Source organism: Sinocyclocheilus grahami, unplaced genomic scaffold (genome assembly GCF_001515645.1).
Source record: "Sinocyclocheilus grahami isolate Dianchi unplaced genomic scaffold, SAMN03320097.WGS_v1.1 scaffold131.1, whole genome shotgun sequence".
In the NCBI taxonomy this organism is placed as follows: Eukaryota; Metazoa; Chordata; class Actinopteri; order Cypriniformes; family Cyprinidae; genus Sinocyclocheilus; species Sinocyclocheilus grahami.
In genome coordinates this window covers 1,090,396-1,112,102 of record NW_015505310.1, presented here as the reverse complement: position 1 = coordinate 1,112,102, position 21,707 = coordinate 1,090,396, and the positions used below count along the sequence as shown (strand labels likewise).

Genomic DNA, 21,707 nt, shown 5'->3' with positions numbered 1-21,707 from the left:
CATGCAAGATAAGTAAGGCTTTTTAATCTGGTCTCCAAGCTCCAGGAAATAAAGGGGATGATGCAGCAGAGATCAGGTGAGGAGTGTCCAGGGTTGAACTAAGTGCCACCAAAATCGATAATAACCCCACCATCTCAAATAAAGAGTGCAATCGAACCAATACATGAAGTCTACACAGTACAGTACGTCTAATCAAATCATTAATGTGAAGCCAATGTTGTTCTTGCACATGAATAGTCTGCGTTCCTCTCATCAATTGTGGTTTCCTCCGATTCCCACCATTACATTGCAGGTCTAGCTGATATTTTCTCTAAGGCATACTTGTACAATCTTCACCCGGCTTTGTGCTCTTTAGGGTAACCGTAAACTGATGTGCAAATCTAGTAAAATAGTATTATTATTTAGCACTCATTTCTCAGGAATGTAAAGGTGCTCTGCGAAACAAAGGTTGCTTTTCTGACAAAGTTCTTCTCATAAAGGACTTTGGATATTTGTCATGGTTAAAGGGTATCCTCGCTCACATATCCAGGTTAAAAGCTCTCATGAGTAAATCCAGGTCTCCTATGTTAGCAGCTTGAAAGAGCTCCGGCTGGTCCAGCATGGACAGCGCTATCCGCAGGGCCGCCCAGATGCTTCCAGACATGACCTGGTGCGAAAGCTGCCGACTCCTGCTCTTCCTCTGCAGGCTAAGTGCCGTCAGGAAATTACTGGCTGCCTCCCTGCAATAAATAAGCAATTAAATAAATAAAAAGGGTCTCTTTACATATATGGGCACTTTTGTTCCTGTGGTCATTCAGAAAATATTTTCCCCACACATTTTTAATGGTTTATTTATTTGTCCTTCTACAACAGTGAACATATTATGCACATAAGAATTCAGTTATTTTTGTAAAAAAAAAAAATTAGATGTAGTTAATGAGTTTTTTTTATTTATTATATATTATGTTTAATAGCATTTATTATGAACATTGTACACATTTTTTGCAATAAAATGGCAGACTCATTTGGCTTGCCAAGGCAAATTTTATAGCTTAAATTGTATGCATTTTAAATACTCAAAATTAAATATTTTCACATATTTTGACAAATTTGACTGGAAATCATGAACACTAAAAATTTGTTTACAAGTGATATTTACCCATTTTTTTATATTTTACCTGCTGTTTACCTATATTTTCTTCTATGAAACAAAGTCAGGTCAGATTTTTTGATTAAAGAAGAAGTTCTTTGTGTAGAACTATCTAATATCTGTGTAGTAGAACTGTAGAACTTTGGTGAGCAAGAGACTTTTTATCCTTAGAATCCTAATTTTGACCGTCTATCTATCTATCTATCTATCTATCTATCTATCTATCTATCTATCTATCTATCTATCTATCTATCTATCTATCTATCTATCTATCTATCTATCTATCTATCTATATGACTTGTACAAAAGTATAACTTTCAAACTTCAGGCTCATCAAGTATTTTCGTAACTAAATCATAATTAATAATACTTTTATAATGGAGTTTCTTATTTTAAAGATTAAAAAGCTAAGTGTGGGCCAAGAGAAAAATAATAAAATATGCATAAATGCATTTGAAAAGCAGCTCAAATCAATTCTGAAGGCATTTAATGTGACCCTCATAACAAACAAAAAACTGGGACACAAAAGCACCAGCAGTTGAAGAAACACCCATAAATCAAGGAATAAATGCATCCTTATTATGCTGCATTTATTCCAACAGAACCTCAGGATCAAAGTATTTAAACAAAAAGTTGGGGGATATATCTTCCATAATTTTCAGGTCAAGCCCAACTCTCTGTCACAAACCTGTGAGCGCCCATGTTAATGCAGCTGATGCCGAGGTTGTAGCGTGAGCGGATGAAGCCGGGCTGCAGCTCCAGGGCTCTGGTATAGGCCTCCACAGCCTCCTCACTGCGATCTCCATTAGCCAGCGTCGCCCCCAGCCGATTCCACAGCAGGTAGTCCTGTACACACCAACGGCAAAAAGAATCCCCTCCTGCTCAGTGTCATGGATCAAAATAATTATCGCTCTGCGCTTCAAAGATTATGCAGTTACATGCGACTGATTGTTAATACCATTAAGATATGATCTGCTCTCTTTCTTTTAGGGATAAAATATGACCTTTAAGTACAGTGACACTGCATAAAACAGAGGTACAAATAAGTTGCCTAGTTCCTAATGTCACAAGGAGCCTGGTATCAGAGTTTCACTTTGCCATTATCTTTCATCGTATTCACGCTCTGAGCCCCCAGCAGGCAAGCAGACATTACCAAGTCAAGCAGATGGGGAGGATTTTCGATTGAGTGTAAATGCAGTCTACACAGGGGGACAGAATTTGGCTTAGCAAGCATCAATCGTCGACAAGGTGACCCACAGGGTTCTGGAGTCAGCGCTCATGAATGGTAAAGCTCCCCTCAAGTTTTAGATGAACTGTTTCAAAGATTTCGGAGACACTTTTTAAGCCCCCGTGACTTTTTCTCCCTCTCTCCTTTGCCCTCTGCCTTTAGGGAGTGTTTCTGTGTGATTTAGCCCCAGTTTGTCAGTCGAGTACACTGAGAAGGGATTTACCTCCGGCCGCACTGACAGCGCTGCGTTGAAGGCTTCCACTGCTTTGTTGAACTCGGAGCTGAGGTTATACAGCACTCCCAACCCTGTCTGCAGGTCTGGGTCGATCGTGTCCGAGTTGTGCTGGGCAGCTTCCAGGTACAGCTCCTTCACCTCGGGCAGCAGGGGGCTGGAGATAAAAGGGAGAGAGCGCAGAGACTCAGAGGCATTGTCCTTCAGGGACGTCCCTACCAGAAACATCATCAAAATGTGTCATTTAATAGCTAAGAAAAAGAGAAAGGGGGTCTCTAGAGAGAGATTTATGTTGTTGGTACCAAAAAATATTTCATTTAGGAGGGATTGAAGTGCTACATGCAGGAGAAAGTAGGGATTTTTGCAACACTGAGTGCAGTTGTAAACCTGTCACTTTAGCAAGGTGACCAGACGTGCCACTTCCCAGGGACACGTTTTGCACAGGATTTCTAAATTGCTTAAAATAACCAGGTTTTGAAACCGCCAGAGCGATTCGAAAGCATGGAGACGCTCTATAGCTCTCACGGTGCTTTGATGTCATACAACGATCAATTGTCGCAGCGCAAGCAACCAACACCTGATTATTTTAGGTAATTTAGAAATAATCTGCTGAATGTGTCCCCGGGAAGTGGCACGTCACAAAAAAATTAAGTTGAGAAAATCTTTAAAATAAATGACCATCATCCCCCTGACGTGACAGTAAAAGTTAAAAGACTCTGTGTACGATTATAAAGGTTTGCAGGACATTATTATTATTTTTTTTTTTTCCAAAGTTTGATGTAGAACAATTGTTTTATTGTTTGATGTTTTAGAATAAAAAGTTTACTTTTTAACTTTTTTAATTTAAAAGGAGTGGAGTTTGGGGAAGGGATTAATGGGGGTTGGTTGGTATAAAAAAATTAAGGTTATTAATATAAAATAATTATCATATTAATAATTGAGCATTAATAGTAATTTTCGAATGTTTTCTGAAGTATTGTGTAACACAAAAGAATGAAGTAATGGCTGTTGAAAATTCAACTTGGCAGTCACAGGAATAAATTAAATGTTAAAATATATGAAAATAGAAATGGGTAAAATCTATCTATCTATCTATCTATCTATCTATCTATCTATCTATCTATCTATCTATCTATCTATCTATCTATCTATCTAAAAATGACCAAAACTTGAAGCCAGTTCTAAATTGGTTAGCATAATTTGTTTTCAAACTACTTGTTTGTTAATATTTTGTTTCTACAGTAATGAAATGTACACATTTTTACTTAAATATGACATTTTGGGGCTGCTGTATATTTCTTACATGGCACTGGATTTATTTGTAACCATACCAGCCCATTGCGGAAGGGTAGGAGGGTCTCCGTGAACCAGGTGAGGCCTGCAGGTGTGTGCGGCTCTTCAGAAGTTGCTTGTATTTGGGGTTGTGCCTTATCCAGCTCAGCAGCGCCTCACACGCTTCCTGCCTCATGCCCGTGTTGGTCAGGCTCACTGCCAGGGCCATGAGGGCCTGGAGGTTATTGGGGTGGAGCTCCAGACACCTGCACACACATACAACAGGGAAGCATCTAAAGAACCGCTGCTTTTGATGGACACTAATTAGCTGTCTGCCTTCATAATGAGAGGCAGATGCTTCCTGATTAGTGCTGGTTTTAATTTATGGGTGAATACTTGTGTCATCTTGTGTGTCTGCATGGAGACCATCTTAACATATTTCATAAAACCAAACTAAATCATTTGCTCAGTTTATGATGGAAGCCTGGATTCCCTGTTTTATAAGCGTAAGAAAAAACACGGCGTGGCTGACATCTGGATATTGTTTATTACCTCACACTGGCTACATGGGTGCATCAAAGAATAAAAATGGAAATGTAACAATGCCAAATAAAAGCCTTTTACTAGGTTGTCTTTATGACAGTCAGTAAAAACATTTCTCTTGTTGTCCATTAAAACAAAAGCAGTGCACATTGCTAATGATTTATCTGCTACATCCATCAGAAATTTCAGTTCTAATCTGATCTGATCTAATCAGATTTAGGTAAAAGTATACTCACCCCCTCCCAACCCTCCTGCCAAAATAAGATGACGGCTTTGTCCCAATTCATATGCTGACACTATAAAAAAATTTACTAAAAAAAGTTTTGTGGAACACACCACTATAGGCAAATTCCAGTCTGCATTTTTGGACCTCTAAAGGTATAGGCGGAGCGTGTGTAAGGCTGGGGGCTTAGCCTTCCCCTGGCTACGGGGACTTGGGGCAAAAATGGCACCAAATTGGACAAAAATGTCCCTGCACAAATAAATTAAATCTATTACATCTGTTGCTAACAAAGTGAATATGAATATATTCGATTGCGGCATTACATTAAAATCTGCTCATGTTGCACAGTATTTCATTTTAGGCGTTTTTACAGTGTTGCACATTTTAACCAATCACACACAATGCAATGGCCAATCAGAAGCGTTCAGAGAGTCATCGTTCAAACTCATCTGTTTTGTTGAGTGCGCGCGCGTTCGCTGACTGAATTCCGGACTCTTGCGAATTGTCTCATCATAAACAACAAAGCGCAGATGTACGTACAATGTAAGTAAGAGATTAATTGAACAGTGTATACAGCTTCAGTGATTATAACGACAGTTTTGTTTTTTTGAGAGTGCTTAAACTCGTGATAGATCAATGTTAGTGATAATGTCACTTTCTATATACAATTTATTCGCTGTTTGAATAACCGTGGAAAGGAAACGTTATATATTTATCAATTTCTAACGTTTTTATTAAATTGTAATCACGTTAAATACAAATTCAGTCCCATTAAACATTTTTTTAGCCATGTCTGGTTCTTGCCTAAAAAGATGGGTTTATGATGTTTAATACATTTGGCTGCTTTTAGCCTTACCCTGGAGTTGGTTCACCGTCCGCCTAAGTCTAAAGGTCAAAAGGAAGTAATTTGACCATTTATGATCACATGAACCTGAGGTTAATTAATTTAAATGCATTTCAGTTTGGGATTTAAACTAATTTAAATCAAACAGTAAGAAATTGTTCAAAAGTAACAGTCAAGACATTTACATTATTACAAAAAAAAAAATCAATTTCAAACCAATGTTTTTTTTTTTTTTTACTTTCTATTCATCAAAGAATCCTGACATTTTTTTTTTTCATGGTATAAAAATATTAAGCAGCATAAACATTTTCAACATATTTATTAGAATAATATATTCAATTATTAAGAGTAATATTGGATAATATTAGGAATGCATCTTGGGCGTCACAGGACTAAATTACATTTTACTTTGTGACTTTGTTTGCATGTAAACTGTATCAGCATTTGGCTAAATTCATTCACCTCTGGGTAATACAATATATTTAAGAAACTTAAATATAAAAACATTCCTTGTCACAGCTAAAGCTGTCAAATGACAGTCAAAAAAGACATTTAAAGTTTTGCACCCTAACTTAACTGATGTGGAAGAGTTTTATTGTAGTTCTACTCTATTTCTGCTCTACTAGTTCTATCTTGCATTCTATTTAGGACGAACAGGATGTGAACTGCAGCAACTATGTGGTCCAACCACAGATGATACACCATTTTAAAATGACATCTTAAATTACGTTAGATAATATCAGAGAGGCAGACATTATAAAAGCACTCTATTCAAAAGTATATGTAATATGAAGATATGAATACATGGTACCAAAACACAGCTTTGAGTGTCATTGCTGATTAACACAGATAGATTGGAGTTTTCACCCGGTTGCTCAGAGGAACATGGTATGAGATTATGGCTGGCTGTTCTATGCAAAATGAATGTAATCTCCCAAAGGCCTCTGTGCTTATGAAATGCAATTTTAATTGGATCACCGGGTTATTACAGTAGCACTTTATCTCAAGCAGGAGAGGGCACAGCACAGAGCTTTGTCTCATTTGGTGTCACAGATAGCCACATGGAGGTGTCCGACTCAAGGCCTTCTTCAATTTGAAGGGTCTTTTTTATATTGCTTATACCATTTCTGTTCTGAATGGGGATTAAATTAATATTTGGATTTGCAATAAACAAATCCATCATTAAGACATTTTTAACTTCAAACCGTTGCTTACTCTATCCATAATATTGTTTTCTCCAGTAAAAAAGTCATCTCGTCTGAATCAGGAGAGAAATATGCACAGATAAAGCATTGTTTATAAGCAAAAACAGTCCAAAAGAGTTCTAAACAAATATGTTAGTGTGTTTTGATGTGTGAGGACAACAGGCGATGGACTTTTTCACTGGATGAAGCATTATAGACCAATTCAGAGTAGATGTCACAGTTACGTCACTTGCAGCTTAGTGGTTGCAGAAAAACACTGGGAACAAGTGGAGGTAAATGGGTAAAATCCATGGAATAAAAGAAAAATATTTTTGTGCCTTTTGATGTCGAGATCGGAATGCAAAAATTTTTTATAGAATACTGTCGTCAAAGACGCCATTTGAAGCTAAACACAGACGTTTAAATGGACATACTATAGATGAAAACCGTCATTTTCTTCCTCCAGATAGGCTCCGCCCACAAAAACCGTCATTCCTGTTTCGGATCTGTAAGACTATCCCACTCTCTAAAGTCAATTTTGTTGAATAACAGTGCTTATCGCTGGGTGACAAGCTCTTGTAATATGTGGAGAACATTTTGAAAATGACATCTAATCAATATAATTTATAATCTTTTAAAACCTTTTTTGTACCGTATCTGTGAAATTCTCTAGCCATAAAGGCTATCTCTCCCGGGTTTTCTGCAACCATGATGCGCGCGCATCCTTAATGTTTACAAACGTATAATTGGTCTATTATGTTACAATTAGAAGTGACGATTTAAAGTCAATACGCCTTAATGTGTAGTTCATTATAAATTTCACTTCACAAGACATTAATTGATAGAGTTGTGCGGATTACTTGTGGATTATTGTGATGGTTTAATCAGATGTTTGGACTCTGATTCTGACGGCACCCATTCACTGCAGACGATCCATTGGTGAACAAGTGATGTAATGTTCAATTTCTCCAAATCAGTTCTGATCAAGAAACAAACTCATCTACATCTTGGATGGCCTGAGGGTGAGTACATTTTCATCAAAGTTTAATTTTTGGGTGAACTATTCCTTTAACCTTAATCTTGACTTGACATTGATGGTACAATCATCAATGATACATCCAGTACTAGTACAAAGCTATACTGTCTAACTCTGCTTTGGCTTTATTTTTGCCATAAACTCAGTCACATCTTAAGAGTGATGACTCAAACTTCATGAGCCAATCGGTTCTGTGTAAACCATCATTTGCATATGATTCATGCAGGGATACTTCCTTACCTCTGGAGGGAGACAATTGCTGCCTGCTCATTCTCATTCTCTGCTTGCGTGGTTCCCATCACCAGCCAAGCCTGAAAAAAAATAGGTATTGAACAATGAGCACTGGGGTTATCACCTTGACTCTGGCAACGAACTTCTATTGTGCACGAGCTACAGTGTTAACCTGGGGGAAATGATTCATTTTCAAAGGCCTGTGGCTCAGACATAGAACACAATGTTAGAGAGGAACTGAATGGATTTGTGTTCCCATTTCTTGAAGATGATGAATCATTGGATGTACTATATCGCTAGACAAATATTTAAAGTTTAGGATGTTGATTTAAGTATCATTAATTATGTGACTGAATATTTATGCTACGATTCCACAATGAATCATTTGTAGGGTTATGAACACCGAGTAAGACTAATTATTAGAAGATAAGCTTGTTAACTGTGTAGGAGGAAACTGCATTTCAAAACCCTCGTGACAAGGCCATAGTTTGTGAATACAACGGAAAGTGTATTAATGAGCCTTATTAATAGAATATTTTAACATGGCTGGCTGAGTCTGCGCTCTTAACTTATGTACAGTGAATATAGCGTACTTATGACAGAAGCAAAATCTCCCCGAAATGCCACTTGCTTTGTAATATTATCTGTTAACATTCAGCTTTTTTTGGAGACACAATCATTTAGAGGTGGGGTAATTCCAGGAGAAGAGGGATAATCTTCTCTGGGATGTAACTGAACTATTACATCATTAAATCGTCTGAAAAAAAGGGAACCCTACTCAGTTACAGGAGTGTTAATGGTTTGCCATCAGTCACTGTCAAGTACAATGTCTAATACAGAGCTCTCACTGAAAATTAGTAAGAACATGGAACCCCCTGCTTTGGCTAATCATGCCATGATCTGTAAAATGTTAATTGTGGGCAAGAACGTACCCACTGCTTATCACTGTACGTAGGAAAGGTATGACGGTAATCTGATTGGCAGAGCATGTTTTCAAGCTGTGCAGACGTTGATTTGATGAAAGTACCTGGCTGACTGTTGTTGTTTTATAAGCCCACTCGCTCACCTCCGAATCCTGAGGGTCGTGCAGCACAGCTGCTTCCAGAAGAAGTACAGCGTTAGGCAGGTCTCCCTCTCTGGACTTGCGTAATCCCTCCTCAAATGCATTTGGCCAGTCTTTGAAAGGGTTATCTGTGTGGAAGTAGTACCCCTGAGGAACAAATAATGGACATAATTAAGTAGTGCAAAATTTATGAAGATTTTGCTCACTAGTTAAATAAAAACATAAAAAAATAAAAAAACAAACTAATTAATTAATTGTGAAGGTGTTACATATTGAACAATAATAATGATAATAAAAAATGTGTAATTATAAAAACAATTAATACTACTACTACTACTACTACTACTAATAAGAATTTATTATTATTAATATTGTTATTATCATTATTATCACAATTCTAAATTAATATTTGTTTAAATTATTTGCTTGAATTGTTTCTCCTTTACCTTTTCATAAGGAGACACATTAGAGGGAATCTGTGGTTGATCATTCTCTGTTAGCCAGTTCCTGCGTGCGAGCTCTTCCCACTCTGCCTGCATTTTATCCCAAAACTCTGTGTCTGACTGAAAGGGATTCGATAAATGAGACAGAAAAATAGCTATGCTGTAAAAAAATTGCTTATAAAAATAAGTATAAAAACATAAAAAAATAAAAAAACAAACTAATTAATTAATTGTGAAGGTGTTACATATTGAACAATAATAATGATAATAAAAAATGTGTAATTATAAAAACAATTAATACTACTACTACTACTACTACTACTAATAAGAATTTATTATTATTAATATTGTTATTATCATTATTATCACAATTCTAAATTAATATTTGTTTAAATTATTTGCTTGAATTGTTTCTCCTTTACCTTTTCATAAGGAGACACATTAGAGGGAATCTGTGGTTGATCATTCTCTGTTAGCCAGTTCCTGCGTGCGAGCTCTTCCCACTCTGCCTGCATCTTATCCCAAAACTCTGTGTCTGACTGAAAGGGATTCGATAAATGAGACAGAAAAATATCTATGCTGTAAAAAAATTGCTTATAAAAATAAGAAATAAATGTTGGCACTATGTTATGTATGAAAACAGTTCTAAAATATAAAAATGTTTTACAAGTTTTTTTTATACATAAGGTTTTATAAATAATTTTGTTGTTTTTTTTATTTAACTAATCGTATAATATTCAATCTAATGAGCAGGAACATCACAAAACTATGGCTAATTGTATAGATATAGATAAAAATGTCTGTTAAATGAACAGATGTAAACAATTATACTGGTGTTCCAACTCCAAACACTTTAAAGATACTAAAATACCCATTTGTACTCCAAATGCATTCATTTACAGAACTTTTATTTAGTCAACTAGAAAGCTTATATGCAACCAGCCACCAAAACTGTTACAGTTTTAGCACCGCAAAAAATGCTTTTCTAGCTTAGATCTTTTGTCTTGTTTCCAGCCAAAATATCTAAAAATTCTTAAATCAAGAAGGATTTTCTAGACAAATAAAATGATTGTCTTGTTTTCAGAAAAAACAAGTCAAAATGAAGTGTGTTTTTGCTTGAAACAAGCAACATAATCTGCCAATGGGGTAAGAAAAATAATCTTGTTTCAAAAAGAATTTTTAGATATTTTGGCTGGAAACAAGACAAAAGATCTAAGCTAGAAAAGCATTTTTTGCAGTGAGTTTGCTATAGTTTCAGTTTTGTTGTTTTTGTTCTTTTTGTTCACAGTGTACAGAAGAGCACTTCATGGTGAAAATGTGTTTTCTGCCACCGCAACATCAAGCTCTGGTTAAATCTTAGTCTTTAGTCGAGTCTCTGCAGGTGTGCCACTCTTATGAATGCCTCAAATCTGTATCAACATGCCTCTGAACTCTCTGTGCTCTGCAATCTGAATAAAGAATCACTGTGCATGAATATTGATGGAAAGACTTACACAGCCACGCAAGCAATCATTCAGCTCTCAGCCATCTAGGACATTTGGAAATCTCATTTAAGGGTTTGATTAATCAAAAAAAATTACTTGCTCATAGCATTAGTAAGCGAACTGAGTGCACCGAAACACTTTGATTTGATGCAGAAGGACAAAATGCTTGAAAATTATTTTGAAATGTTAAAAAACACTAATTTGTCTTTACTTGAAAGCCTGTTACTCAAAACCTCACACATCACTGTCATGTGTTATGAAATCAGAAATGGCAGGAGCATTTGTTGAAGTCACCTATACCAATCGATACAGGTCACGAGTCCCAGTATCCCTTCATTACGACTCATATTCACTTGAAAAGCACTGCTGTAAGAGAGCTATCTGCTTTTCAAAAGCCTTTGTGGCACGATTCCCTCAGAGATTGTATTTATGATGAGGGTTTTCAAAGAATGTTGTGCGACTGAAAGATGATGAGATGTTATTTTGTTCAATGACACATCTTTTGTTGAGGAGATAAATGGCCCTCCGTGTTTTATGACGGGCAACAGCTTCACTAAGTGGCCAATTACGGTAATTGGATGACCCACCCCCTCTTTTCCCCCAACAGCAGCACAGAGAGAGTCCAACAAGTCAAAGGTCAAAGTTGAAGACTCATTATCTCTCATCCAGAGAAAGACTGCTTGACTGAACTTTTTAATAGCCAGAACATTTGCGTTAAGAACATACTTCACAGCACACATCTTCACTGAACACATCAAAGATATTTTCTTGAATCCAGAATTACAGATCCCTCTTTTCGTTAACTTTAGCAATATAACATTTTTAAAAAAAGACATTCGCTCACCCTCAAGTAATTTCAACTTTTTTTTGCACAAAAGTTGAATTTTTGAAGAATATCCAGGCCATTTTTTTTTCAATATATTGAAAATAAATGAGGACTGGGGCTGTCAAACTCCAAAATGACAACAAAGCACTATAAAAACATCTCGGTTATGCATGGTAACCCTCGTTCCCTGAAGGAGGGAACGGAGACGTCACGTCGGATGACCGACGAAATTGAGATCTCGCTTAGAGAGACCAATCTACTTCGAGTGTAAACTAAACGAGGAACTCAACAGGGTCTACTATATGGACTCTCTGGAGTGGTTTTTGCAAGCCGACCTGAAGCCGGGGCCTCTCAGTGCTTCTACCCGTTTGATGTGAGAACACAGGAGGATACTGGCTCCACACGAAGGCTATAGAATCTAGTGAACGTGTTAGGGGTCGCCCAGCCCGCAGCTCTACAGATATCCGCCAGCGAGGTGCCACGAGCCAGCGCCCAGGAGGATGCAACACTTCTAGTTCAGTGAGCTCGCAACCTGAACAGGCAGGGCACACCCTGTGGCTGATAAGCCAGGGTGATGGCATCCACTATCCAGTGGGCCATCCTCTGCTTAGAGATGGCATTCCCCTTCTGCCGGCCTCCGTGACAGACAAAGAGCTGGTCTGAGGTCCTGAAGCTTTGCGTCCGGTCTACGTAGCACCTTAAGGCTCGGACGGGACAGAGCAAAGCTAGGGTGTGACGGAAATGTTACGCCCCTTAACATATTTGGAAACACACAGCGTCTCCACGACATGGCAACAATACTACAGCACGTAAATAAAAGCTTATTTAAAATATTAAGAAATACTATATTAAGCACAATATTTTCCAAGTCTTCTGAGCTTGATAACTTTGTCTAAGGAACATTCTCAAAATTTAAGTTGTTTTTCATCGAAAATCATTAATAGTTATTCATATAAGTAATAGTGAGGTCTGATTCATGAACTGTTCTTTTGAATCAGATTTTTTCAATTAAATGGTTCTTATCTGGTTCACAAGACCAGAGGCCGGTTGTATAAACTAATCAGACTTGTCTTAAAAAGTTAGAAATCACATTTTTTTTCTTCATGGTCAAGAAAAAGTAAGACGGATTAATTATTGGCTAACTGCTCTTTAAAGTCAAACTGGTTCTTAAGACACAATCTTAAAGGGGTGATGAACTGAGAAATCAAAATTCCCTGTCTTTTGACATATAAGAGGTCAATTTGCTATAAAAACATTCTGTAAGTTTCAGAACTCAAAACTTTCTGATTAGTCTAAAAACAGCTTATATTGAAGCCAATCTGCCAAAATGACAGGTTGTGGAATGTGCCATTTTATGACATAATAGTGTGGTTAAACACCGCCTCAGCAGAAGAAGATCAATGCCTGCTTCTACATCACTGCCTGTTTAGCCCCACCCACCGATTCTACATCACTGCCTGTTTAGCCCCGCCCACTGATTCTACATCACTGCCTTTTTAGCCCCGCCGACTGATTCTACATCACTGCCGGTTTAGGCCCGCCCACCGATTCTACATCACTGCCTATTTAGCCCCACCCACCGATTCACGCAAGTAGGTAAATAATAAGAGCAGCAGATGCAGGTCTACGCACAAACCAAACAATAAACTTTATTTGATGAACTCTATTTTTAATGAAGTGCTAGACCACATAAGTAAGAACTTGGTCCTTTGTCCACTTCATTTTAGGCACAATTCAATGCAGGATTACTGGATCCGATGTCGCACCACACAAGTGTGAGTAACTGTTTTCATTATGTGATTTGTCTGTTAGTGATCGTTTGATATGTACTGAGTATTTATGCGTTTTTAACCCAAATCACAGCAGAGTCCATCTATGAAGGATGTAGGCTGTCAAACATACACAACTGTTAGCCAATCATAGCAGTGGGTATTTACTTCCAAGTCTACAATCCGCCACGGCTATTCAAACAGAGCGTTCTGATGAGGGGAGTCAAAGCAGTAATGAAAATAGCCTTTTACTTATAAATTATGATGTTTTTTGATGTAAAAATCTTGATAACATTATAAATGGACCTCAGACAGTACAATATAATAAAAAAGGCAGTTCATGACCCCTTTAAAATAGTAGCTGTGTTTATACAACTGGCCCCAGTTCTTCACCAATCTTGAAAGCATTTTGAAAGCTCCAGTCACAATTCAATGTAACTGCATGGAAAAGAGTGAATTCTCTTTTTGAGTTTTGGAGTGAACGATTCCTTTAGCAACTTTGGTCACCTATTTTGTGCAAAGCACCTGGTCTTTTTCTAAAAATACCTGCTTCATTGAAATATATGTCACAAACACTGAAAAAGATCCATGAAAAATAACAAGTGTCGTGTTATGACAACCCCTGAAGCTGTTACTGTCTAAGGGGCTCAGAAAAAGCATTCCTGAACACCCCTGACATTATGTGTAATTCAAGACTGGCATCTTTCCTTTAGCGTTTCCTTTTACCTCAACTGCATTGTTCGTCCCTTGAGAGATTGTGAGATACAGCTTTATAAGCGTAATAAAGGATGAATGTTGTCAGGAGCTCAGTAGGCCATGTCAGAGGCCTTAACGGGTACACTGAGGGCTCCAAAGGGGGTCAGTGCTCGGTCTTCCTCATTTTCAAAAAGAGACACATGATCAAGGCCATGCTGTTCCACTGGGGTGAGAAAGTATTTTCTAATTGGTCTTTGTTTCTGAAATAGAATGCCCTTTGGTTCACAAGTCTGAGACCTTTATTTCTATTTGGATGGTACACAAAAGCCTATTAGCTAAACTCTATTGGGAAATGCTTTATCCGGGAAAAATAAATTTAGAAGCAAAACTGCATAAGATATAAAATTTTTTTTGGAACATAATATATTTTGAATTAAGTTTATTATTTTAAAAACATTGGCACAGATTCCTTTTTCTCATTTTAGGCATACATCTAACAGGTAAAGAGTGAATGCTTATCAAATACATTTGTTAGATTGGAAAATAATAACTTTACACATTCATACAGAACAGTAAATAAGAGATCTGGACCACTGTTGGAAAAAATAAGAAAATTGGGTTGCAAATAATTATTTGAACTCTCTCAAAGACTAACTCTTTAATAGAGGAGCAAGTGAATATATTCATCTCATAATTACTAACTAAAAGAGACCAAGGGTCAGCTCATAATTAGAATAATAAAAAACCCTAAGACATACGTGACAAACAATTAATAAGCCTGAGCATGACAGTCATAAATACAAGTCTACAAACTCCAGTGAGGCTTCTATTAAACTTTTGAACAAAAACTTCTGACAGTTTAGAATATATGAGTCAAATAATCACATGTAAATCAATGCAATTCATATTTACGAATTAATATGCATCATATTTACTTAACTAAATAATGCTTAAAGACAGAAATTATCAAGTAACTGCATTACTGTACTGCTCCTTCAGTAACTATAAAAATTTTTTCCCAAAAGCATGAACTATCTGTCCGGGAGTTTGGTTTGTTGAGCATATATAAAAAAGAATTGACAAGCTGTCAAGTCCTGCTGTTAAAACCGATCCCTGTCATTTTGCATCATATGAAACATCTCCTACTTGTTAGGAGATGGAGAGGAACAGAAGATGGATTTTGAATAACCATACATGTGCTCCTAAAGTAAATCTAAAGCCTATGGTTAATGATACTGTTCTTATATTGTAAAACAAATGCTTTTATTGGTTTGAAGTGAGAAGTCTTAAATGCCCAACAGGTTCCTGGTATTATACATTGTCTCATCATGAAAGATGCTGTTATTTACAGCATAAATCCCTACATTTAACACACCTTTGTGCTATATTTGGCCCTGACCGGCACAGAGTCACCTGAAAGCCTGCGTTCACCTCTTGCTGTCTGCCTGTTTCTAAATAGAGCAGCATAATTTCAGATGTATTCTGTTTCCTGCATCCCAACATCCTCCCTTAAGAGTGCGGGGCGTAAAATGTATTTTCCATCTATCTTGCATTTTTATTCACTGCTCAGTAAGCAGCCCAGCCCGACGATTCCCCATTTCAATTCATTTTAGGCTCCAAGGTATTTCTTCATTCAGGACATCAACAAATGAAAATTATTGGAAACTGGCCTCACTGTCCCAGAAAGTAGCTTTCTGGATAATTCAAGACTCATATTATAATCATATTAAATATATGCAGTTACTTATAGGGGGGCTGGAGGCAGAAGGGCAGCTCTCAGTGTGCAGGCCAATGTTCCCGTAATGATTGAAACTCAAGAATGGTGCAATCGATCAACCCTCCATTTGTTCCCATTGCAGCCTTAAGAATCACTACTTACTGTACACAAAGTCCCGCCCCCCTCTCAACCCTCTTTCAAATCGAATACTGGCTCAGTCTTATAGTTGTAATGGGCGCTGTTTTGCGAGCTACAAATAGGCAGTATAACCAGTGATTCTGTGCACAGTACAAATTCTGCATTGAGTGGTTCTTCGTACTGTAAGTACTGCTCTCACTTTTAGATGTGCCCTTCCTCTTTCTCCTCCATTATTCATCTGTTCTTACAGATCCCCCATGTTTGTGCCCTTAGCACTCTACCACTGTAACACATGTAATACAATAGCTAGCTTCTTACAAGTGCAACAGCAGACAATCATCAGAACAACATAAACTATTAAGCAGTGAGAACTCTTAAAACAGTACTAAGTAATGAAAGTACATTTTAATGAAACATGACATTTTTATTTGTAGGTTTTGGTTACTATGTTGTGCATTTAAGACTGAAAATTAATAATAATAATAAATAAAATAAATGTATTTTCAAAGACTCTCATCCAAGCAAAATGCAAAAAAAAAATTTAGTTATATTATTTGGTTGAATGAGAGATATTTTGTCTAGATGTTTTTTCCCCCCTGAGTGACAGGCCTTAAAGTAATTTCTTCCAATGCATCAGCGGTTGTGATCACTGAAGCGCAGGAACTGATGTTAGATAGCAGGGTCTCCAGCGGAATTAGCCCATATCTAGTTTCTGAACGGACAATACCTTCTCCTCTGCCACCTGATGGTGCACGACTGGCCTATTTTCTTCTCTCATTAAGCAATGGAATGTTATTATATGGTTCAACTTATTCCATGAGCAACGGTGATGACATCATAATCAATCAATTATTGAGGGAGGCTAATTAGCATCACATTGTACTCGTGACAGCAAGCGGTTTACATCCAACTCGTCCAACGCCACAAAAGTGAGGTCTTATTAAAATATGAACTTTAACAAAGGGTGCACCTAAATAAGTTTCTTCAAGAAAAAGCAAAATGATAAAATATTTTTTTCCATCTCAGTTTATGGGGCTAGTTCATCCAAAATGAAAATTCTGTCATCATTTACTCACCCTCCAAAAAACTATATGAGATTCTTTCTTCTGTGGAACATAAAAGAAGATTTTGGAACCGTTTTGGTAACCATTGACTTTCTTTGTACGGATTTATGATGTACAGAAGAAAGAAAGTCATACAAGTGAAGGTGAGTAAATGATTACAAAATGTATATTTTGTAATATATATACACAAAATGTATATATATATTTAAATACATACAGAATTCCACAGATTTTTCCCAAACTGAAGCAGAAAAAGTGTAAAATATCTGTAGATTCCATTTGGGTCTGTCAATAAGTTGATAAGAAAAGGCAAATGCTATTTGCATCAAATTAAAATAGTGGTAGATACTGTTTGAATCAAGTATAAATATCAACATGAACTTTAACAAAGGGTGCACCTAAATAAGTTTCTTCAAGAAAAAGCAAAATGATAAAATATTTTTTTCCATCTCAGTTTATGGGGCTAGTTCATCCAAAATGAAAATTCTGTCATCATTTACTCACCCTCCAAAAAACTATATGAGATTCTTTCTTCTGTGGAACATAAAAGAAGATTTTGGAACCGTTTTGGTAACCATTGACTTTCTTTGTACGGATTTATGATGCACAGAAGAAAGAAAGTCATACAAGTGAAGGTGAGTAAATGATTACAAAATGTATATTTTGTAATATATATGCACAAAATGTATATATATATTTAAATACATACAGAATTCCACAGATTTTTCCCAAACTGAAGCAGAAAAAGTGTAAAATATCTGTAGATTCCATTTGGGTCTGTCAATAAGTTGATAAGAAAAGGCAAATGCTATTTGCATCAAATTAAAATAGTGGCAGCTGCTATTTAATTGTAAATTAAACTAATATGCTATTTATTCTAAAGTAAAAACGTCTGAGTAATGATGGGTGGAGTTAGTCAGAAGACAAAGCCTGTCAACAAAGTTGGTTTTTTGTACTCTGTGTAAACACACTGCCTATTAATGCCCATTAACTACGCCCATTAAGTTTTTGATGCTTACAGATATTTTTAAAGGAGACTTTTGGCTTACCTCCACTGCTGCCTTAGCTCTCTCAAACTCTTCCTCCAGAGACTGGTTTCTGGACAGGAGTGTGCTACCCCACCTTTGGTCTTTGCTCAAACGGCCCTGTCAGACACACGCACACAGAGCAGGAGTCAGAGAGAACATGCTCAGCCATCTCTCAGTTACTCTGACAGGAGAAAAGGCCCTGATGTCAGAGGCAAGGAGAAATGCCAGCATTAGCAGCACAGGGTCTTCTTGTTTTCTTTCTTTCTTTCCTTCCCTCTCTTTCTTTCTCACTTTCACTCCCTTTTGAGGTCCTGCTGTCCACACCTAATGTTCTCACACTCAAAATGGCTCAGGACTGGCTTGTCATGCACAGCGCGCTGCCCTCACACATTTTTTCTCAGTATGCAAATCTGAAAATAGCATGGCAGGAGACCTTTGCTCAGCATGAATCGTCAAATATGCACCAGTTTCAACACTGTACACCTGAAGACATGCTTCACATGCGGTAAAGTCATTCATTTTGACTACACTGCTGTGTGTGTGTAAACCCCACAGCAACAGAAAACAAGCTTACTGCAAAATAAAACACAACAGTAAGATCTCAAGGGTTTTATTTTCTCAGAGTCATAAAGGCTTCATCTGGATGGGTTTCAAATTTAGAGGGAGACATATGGGCATAACAAACAATAGGAGCCTTTTGTTTACATTTGGTGATGGCTTAAGACACTATAAACTACCACACTATTTTTGTTAAAGGAATAGATCATCCAAAAATACAAATTTGCTGAAAATGTACTCACCATTCAGCCATCAAAGATGTAGATGAGTTTGTTTCCTGGTCGAAACAGATTTGGAGAAAGTTAGCATTACTCTCTTGCTCGCCAATGGATCCTCTGCAGTGAATGGGTGCCGTCAGAATGAGAGTTCAAACTGCTAATCAAAGCATCACTATAATCCACTAGTAATCCACACAACTCATGTTCATCAATTAACGTCTTTTAAAGTGAAACGCTTTATCATTAGGACGTTTTTAGCTTCAAACCGTTGTGTCCAGCTAAAATACCTCTATCCACGTTCTTGCTTTATTCAGTAAAAAAGTTGTCTTGTCTGAATTAGGAGAGAAATATGCACACAGGCGAAAAGCAGTCCAAAACAGTAAACAAATAGGTTGGTCATGTGGATTACTTGTGGATTGCTGTGATGTTTTGAACTCTCATTCTGACAGCACCCATTTGCTGCAGAGGATCCATTGGTGAAGTGATGTAATGCTAAATTTCTCCAAATCTGTTTTGGTGAAGAAGCAAAAGTCTATATCCTGGATGGCCTAAGGGTGAGTAAATTCTGAGCAAGTTTTCATTTTTGGATGAACTACTACTCAACTAGGTTATTGCTAGGGCTGTCAATCGATTAAAATGGTTAATCAAACTAATGAAATGATATGCCAATTAATTCATTGCATTTAACGTTTCAGTATATCTTCCATCTAGCTGTCTTTAAAGTGGTTCAATGGTAGAAAAATTCCTTATTACAAAATTAATGTACTGGCCAGGGGGCATGATTAATTGTGCTACTTTTGAATTGCATTTTTTTTTTAAAAATCACACTAAATGCACATATAAAATTGACAGCCCTAGTTGTTGCATTTTCAGTGATAATAATGTTATGTTTTTGGTGCTCCTTAAACTTTAAAGTTGCTTTTCATTTTAATGAATAATAGTTACCCTTTAAAATTCACCCTCTGTATGTAGCTTTGTGTCTTGTTCTTAGGTCATTTTAAATGTCAAGTGCTGAGCTATCAATGGAAAACTTCCATTTCCCCAATTCAATTCTCAGCATAACAAAGCCTTCCAGGCAGACTGAATCAAAGGAATAGGATGAAGTATTTGCTACCTGCCTCATTGGATATTAATCAATTACCAAGGTTACCAAGTTAAACGGATTTCATACAGGAGGCTATAATGGAGGCCTCAAAAAGGACAATTGGTCTTGCTTCATTCTGCTGGTGCAGCTCTGTATAATTACATTTAATGTGCCCTGTCAGACCTCGTGTCAGTGCAACAATTACCTTTAACATTACACATTCCATTTCCACTGCAACTCATGGCTGGAAGACAATTTGAGCTTGATGTTTTTAGAACCATGCAGTTCACATATACTGATTGCTCCATCATGACTAGTCTTAACAAATGTAAGACAAATGAATCTGTACTCCATGTGTACGTTTTAGGTATATAAGGGTCAATGACATATAATAGTGTAAAGAAACATTAATCATAATTCTTTTTAAAATAAAAGTTTTGAAGTTTTAAAATACAATTTCAATGTGAAAAGTATTTTTTAACAAATATTATGAATTATTAATTAATAACTCTACCATTCAAAAGTTTGGGGTCAGTAAGATTTTTTTTTTTTTTTTTTGAAGATTAATATTTTAATTCAGCACGGATGGAGACTGAAGTAATGGCTGCTGTGTCATCACAGTAATAATTTCCATTTTTAAATATATTAAAATAGAAAGCAGTTATTTTAAATTGTAATAATATTTAACAATATTACTGTTTTACTGTATTTTTTATCAAATAAATGTAGCCTGGGTGAGCATATGAGACAAAACATTTTTTAAAATCTTACTGACACCAAACGTTCGAACAGTAGTGTATTGATACATTTTTGGGGAGTCACACCACATGACATTTTACAACCTGACTATAAACGTGATGAGCAAATCTGAGGCACCCACTGCTGGACACCATATATCTGGTGTAATTTCATTTATGCTTTTCCAATAGCAAACTTGAACAATATTATACAACCTCCGGTGTTCATACTGACCAGTGGCTGGTCAATAATTAATTTGATAATTATCTAATCATGATAGATAGCAATACAACAGACCTGCATGCTTCACTGAGGGGAGAAGCGTGTAACATTTGTACCCTGTAGCACCACAAGAAATGTGAAATTCCTTGCAAACTGTGACCTGCCGTGAGGACGTCACTTCCGTTCATTACTTGCCGTGAAGGATTGCCAAAATGGTTTGGTCTTTTTTGTATTGAATTTGGTGGTGATGCTGTTGCCATGGTGCAAATGCATAGACCATTCAGCGATTCATACAAAAAGTGCACAGAGAGGCTTACATGTCTTCCACTAACATATTGCCTGTTGAGCTGGAAATAAAGAATTCTAGATGTTAGCACAGAATGTTCCACAATGAGTGGCTAAAAAACAAACAAACCAAACACAGGTTCAAGTGTATGAACTTACAATAATATGATAAAACTACAACGAGTGGGACACGTGGGAAATAACATGTGAAAGTCACTGACACATGTGCATAGATGATCATGACTTATAAACAGAGTGATGAGTGTTGCTCGGTGTTGCACTTACTTGAGTTACTGGCACGGCTTCCGCCTCTACTTTATTATTGACCTCCAGGGAGTTCCTGGGGGCAGTGTCTAGCTGAGTCTTGCAGTCCATAGACCTGGGGTTATATCATAAGAAATTGATGGGAAAAAAGGTATTCATATCTTTTAGATATCCAGAAAGTGTGTGTG

The 21,707-nt window shown here is 36.9% G+C and overlaps 1 protein-coding gene across 2 annotated transcripts in view; it reads right to left on the bottom strand.

Annotated features, from left to right (window-relative positions):
* Positions 1-8: 8 nt before the first annotated feature.
* pex5la (peroxisomal biogenesis factor 5-like a) overlaps positions 9-21,707 on the bottom strand; it is an 83,583-nt gene continuing 61,884 nt past the window's right edge. For both annotated transcript variants that reach the window (XM_016279504.1, XM_016279505.1), the window contains 10 exons: positions 21,541-21,634; positions 21,288-21,317; positions 18,172-18,267; positions 9,851-9,967; positions 8,989-9,132; positions 7,932-8,002; positions 3,921-4,127; positions 2,581-2,746; positions 1,818-1,975; positions 9-719 (listed from right to left, as the gene is read on the bottom strand). In XM_016279504.1, the coding sequence (XP_016134990.1) occupies positions 518-719; positions 1,818-1,975; positions 2,581-2,746; positions 3,921-4,127; positions 7,932-8,002; positions 8,989-9,132; positions 9,851-9,967; positions 18,172-18,267; positions 21,288-21,317; positions 21,541-21,634 (1,285 nt within the window). In that variant the 3' untranslated portion in view covers positions 9-517. The remainder of the gene's footprint in view (positions 720-1,817; positions 1,976-2,580; positions 2,747-3,920; positions 4,128-7,931; positions 8,003-8,988; positions 9,133-9,850; positions 9,968-18,171; positions 18,268-21,287; positions 21,318-21,540; positions 21,635-21,707) is intronic.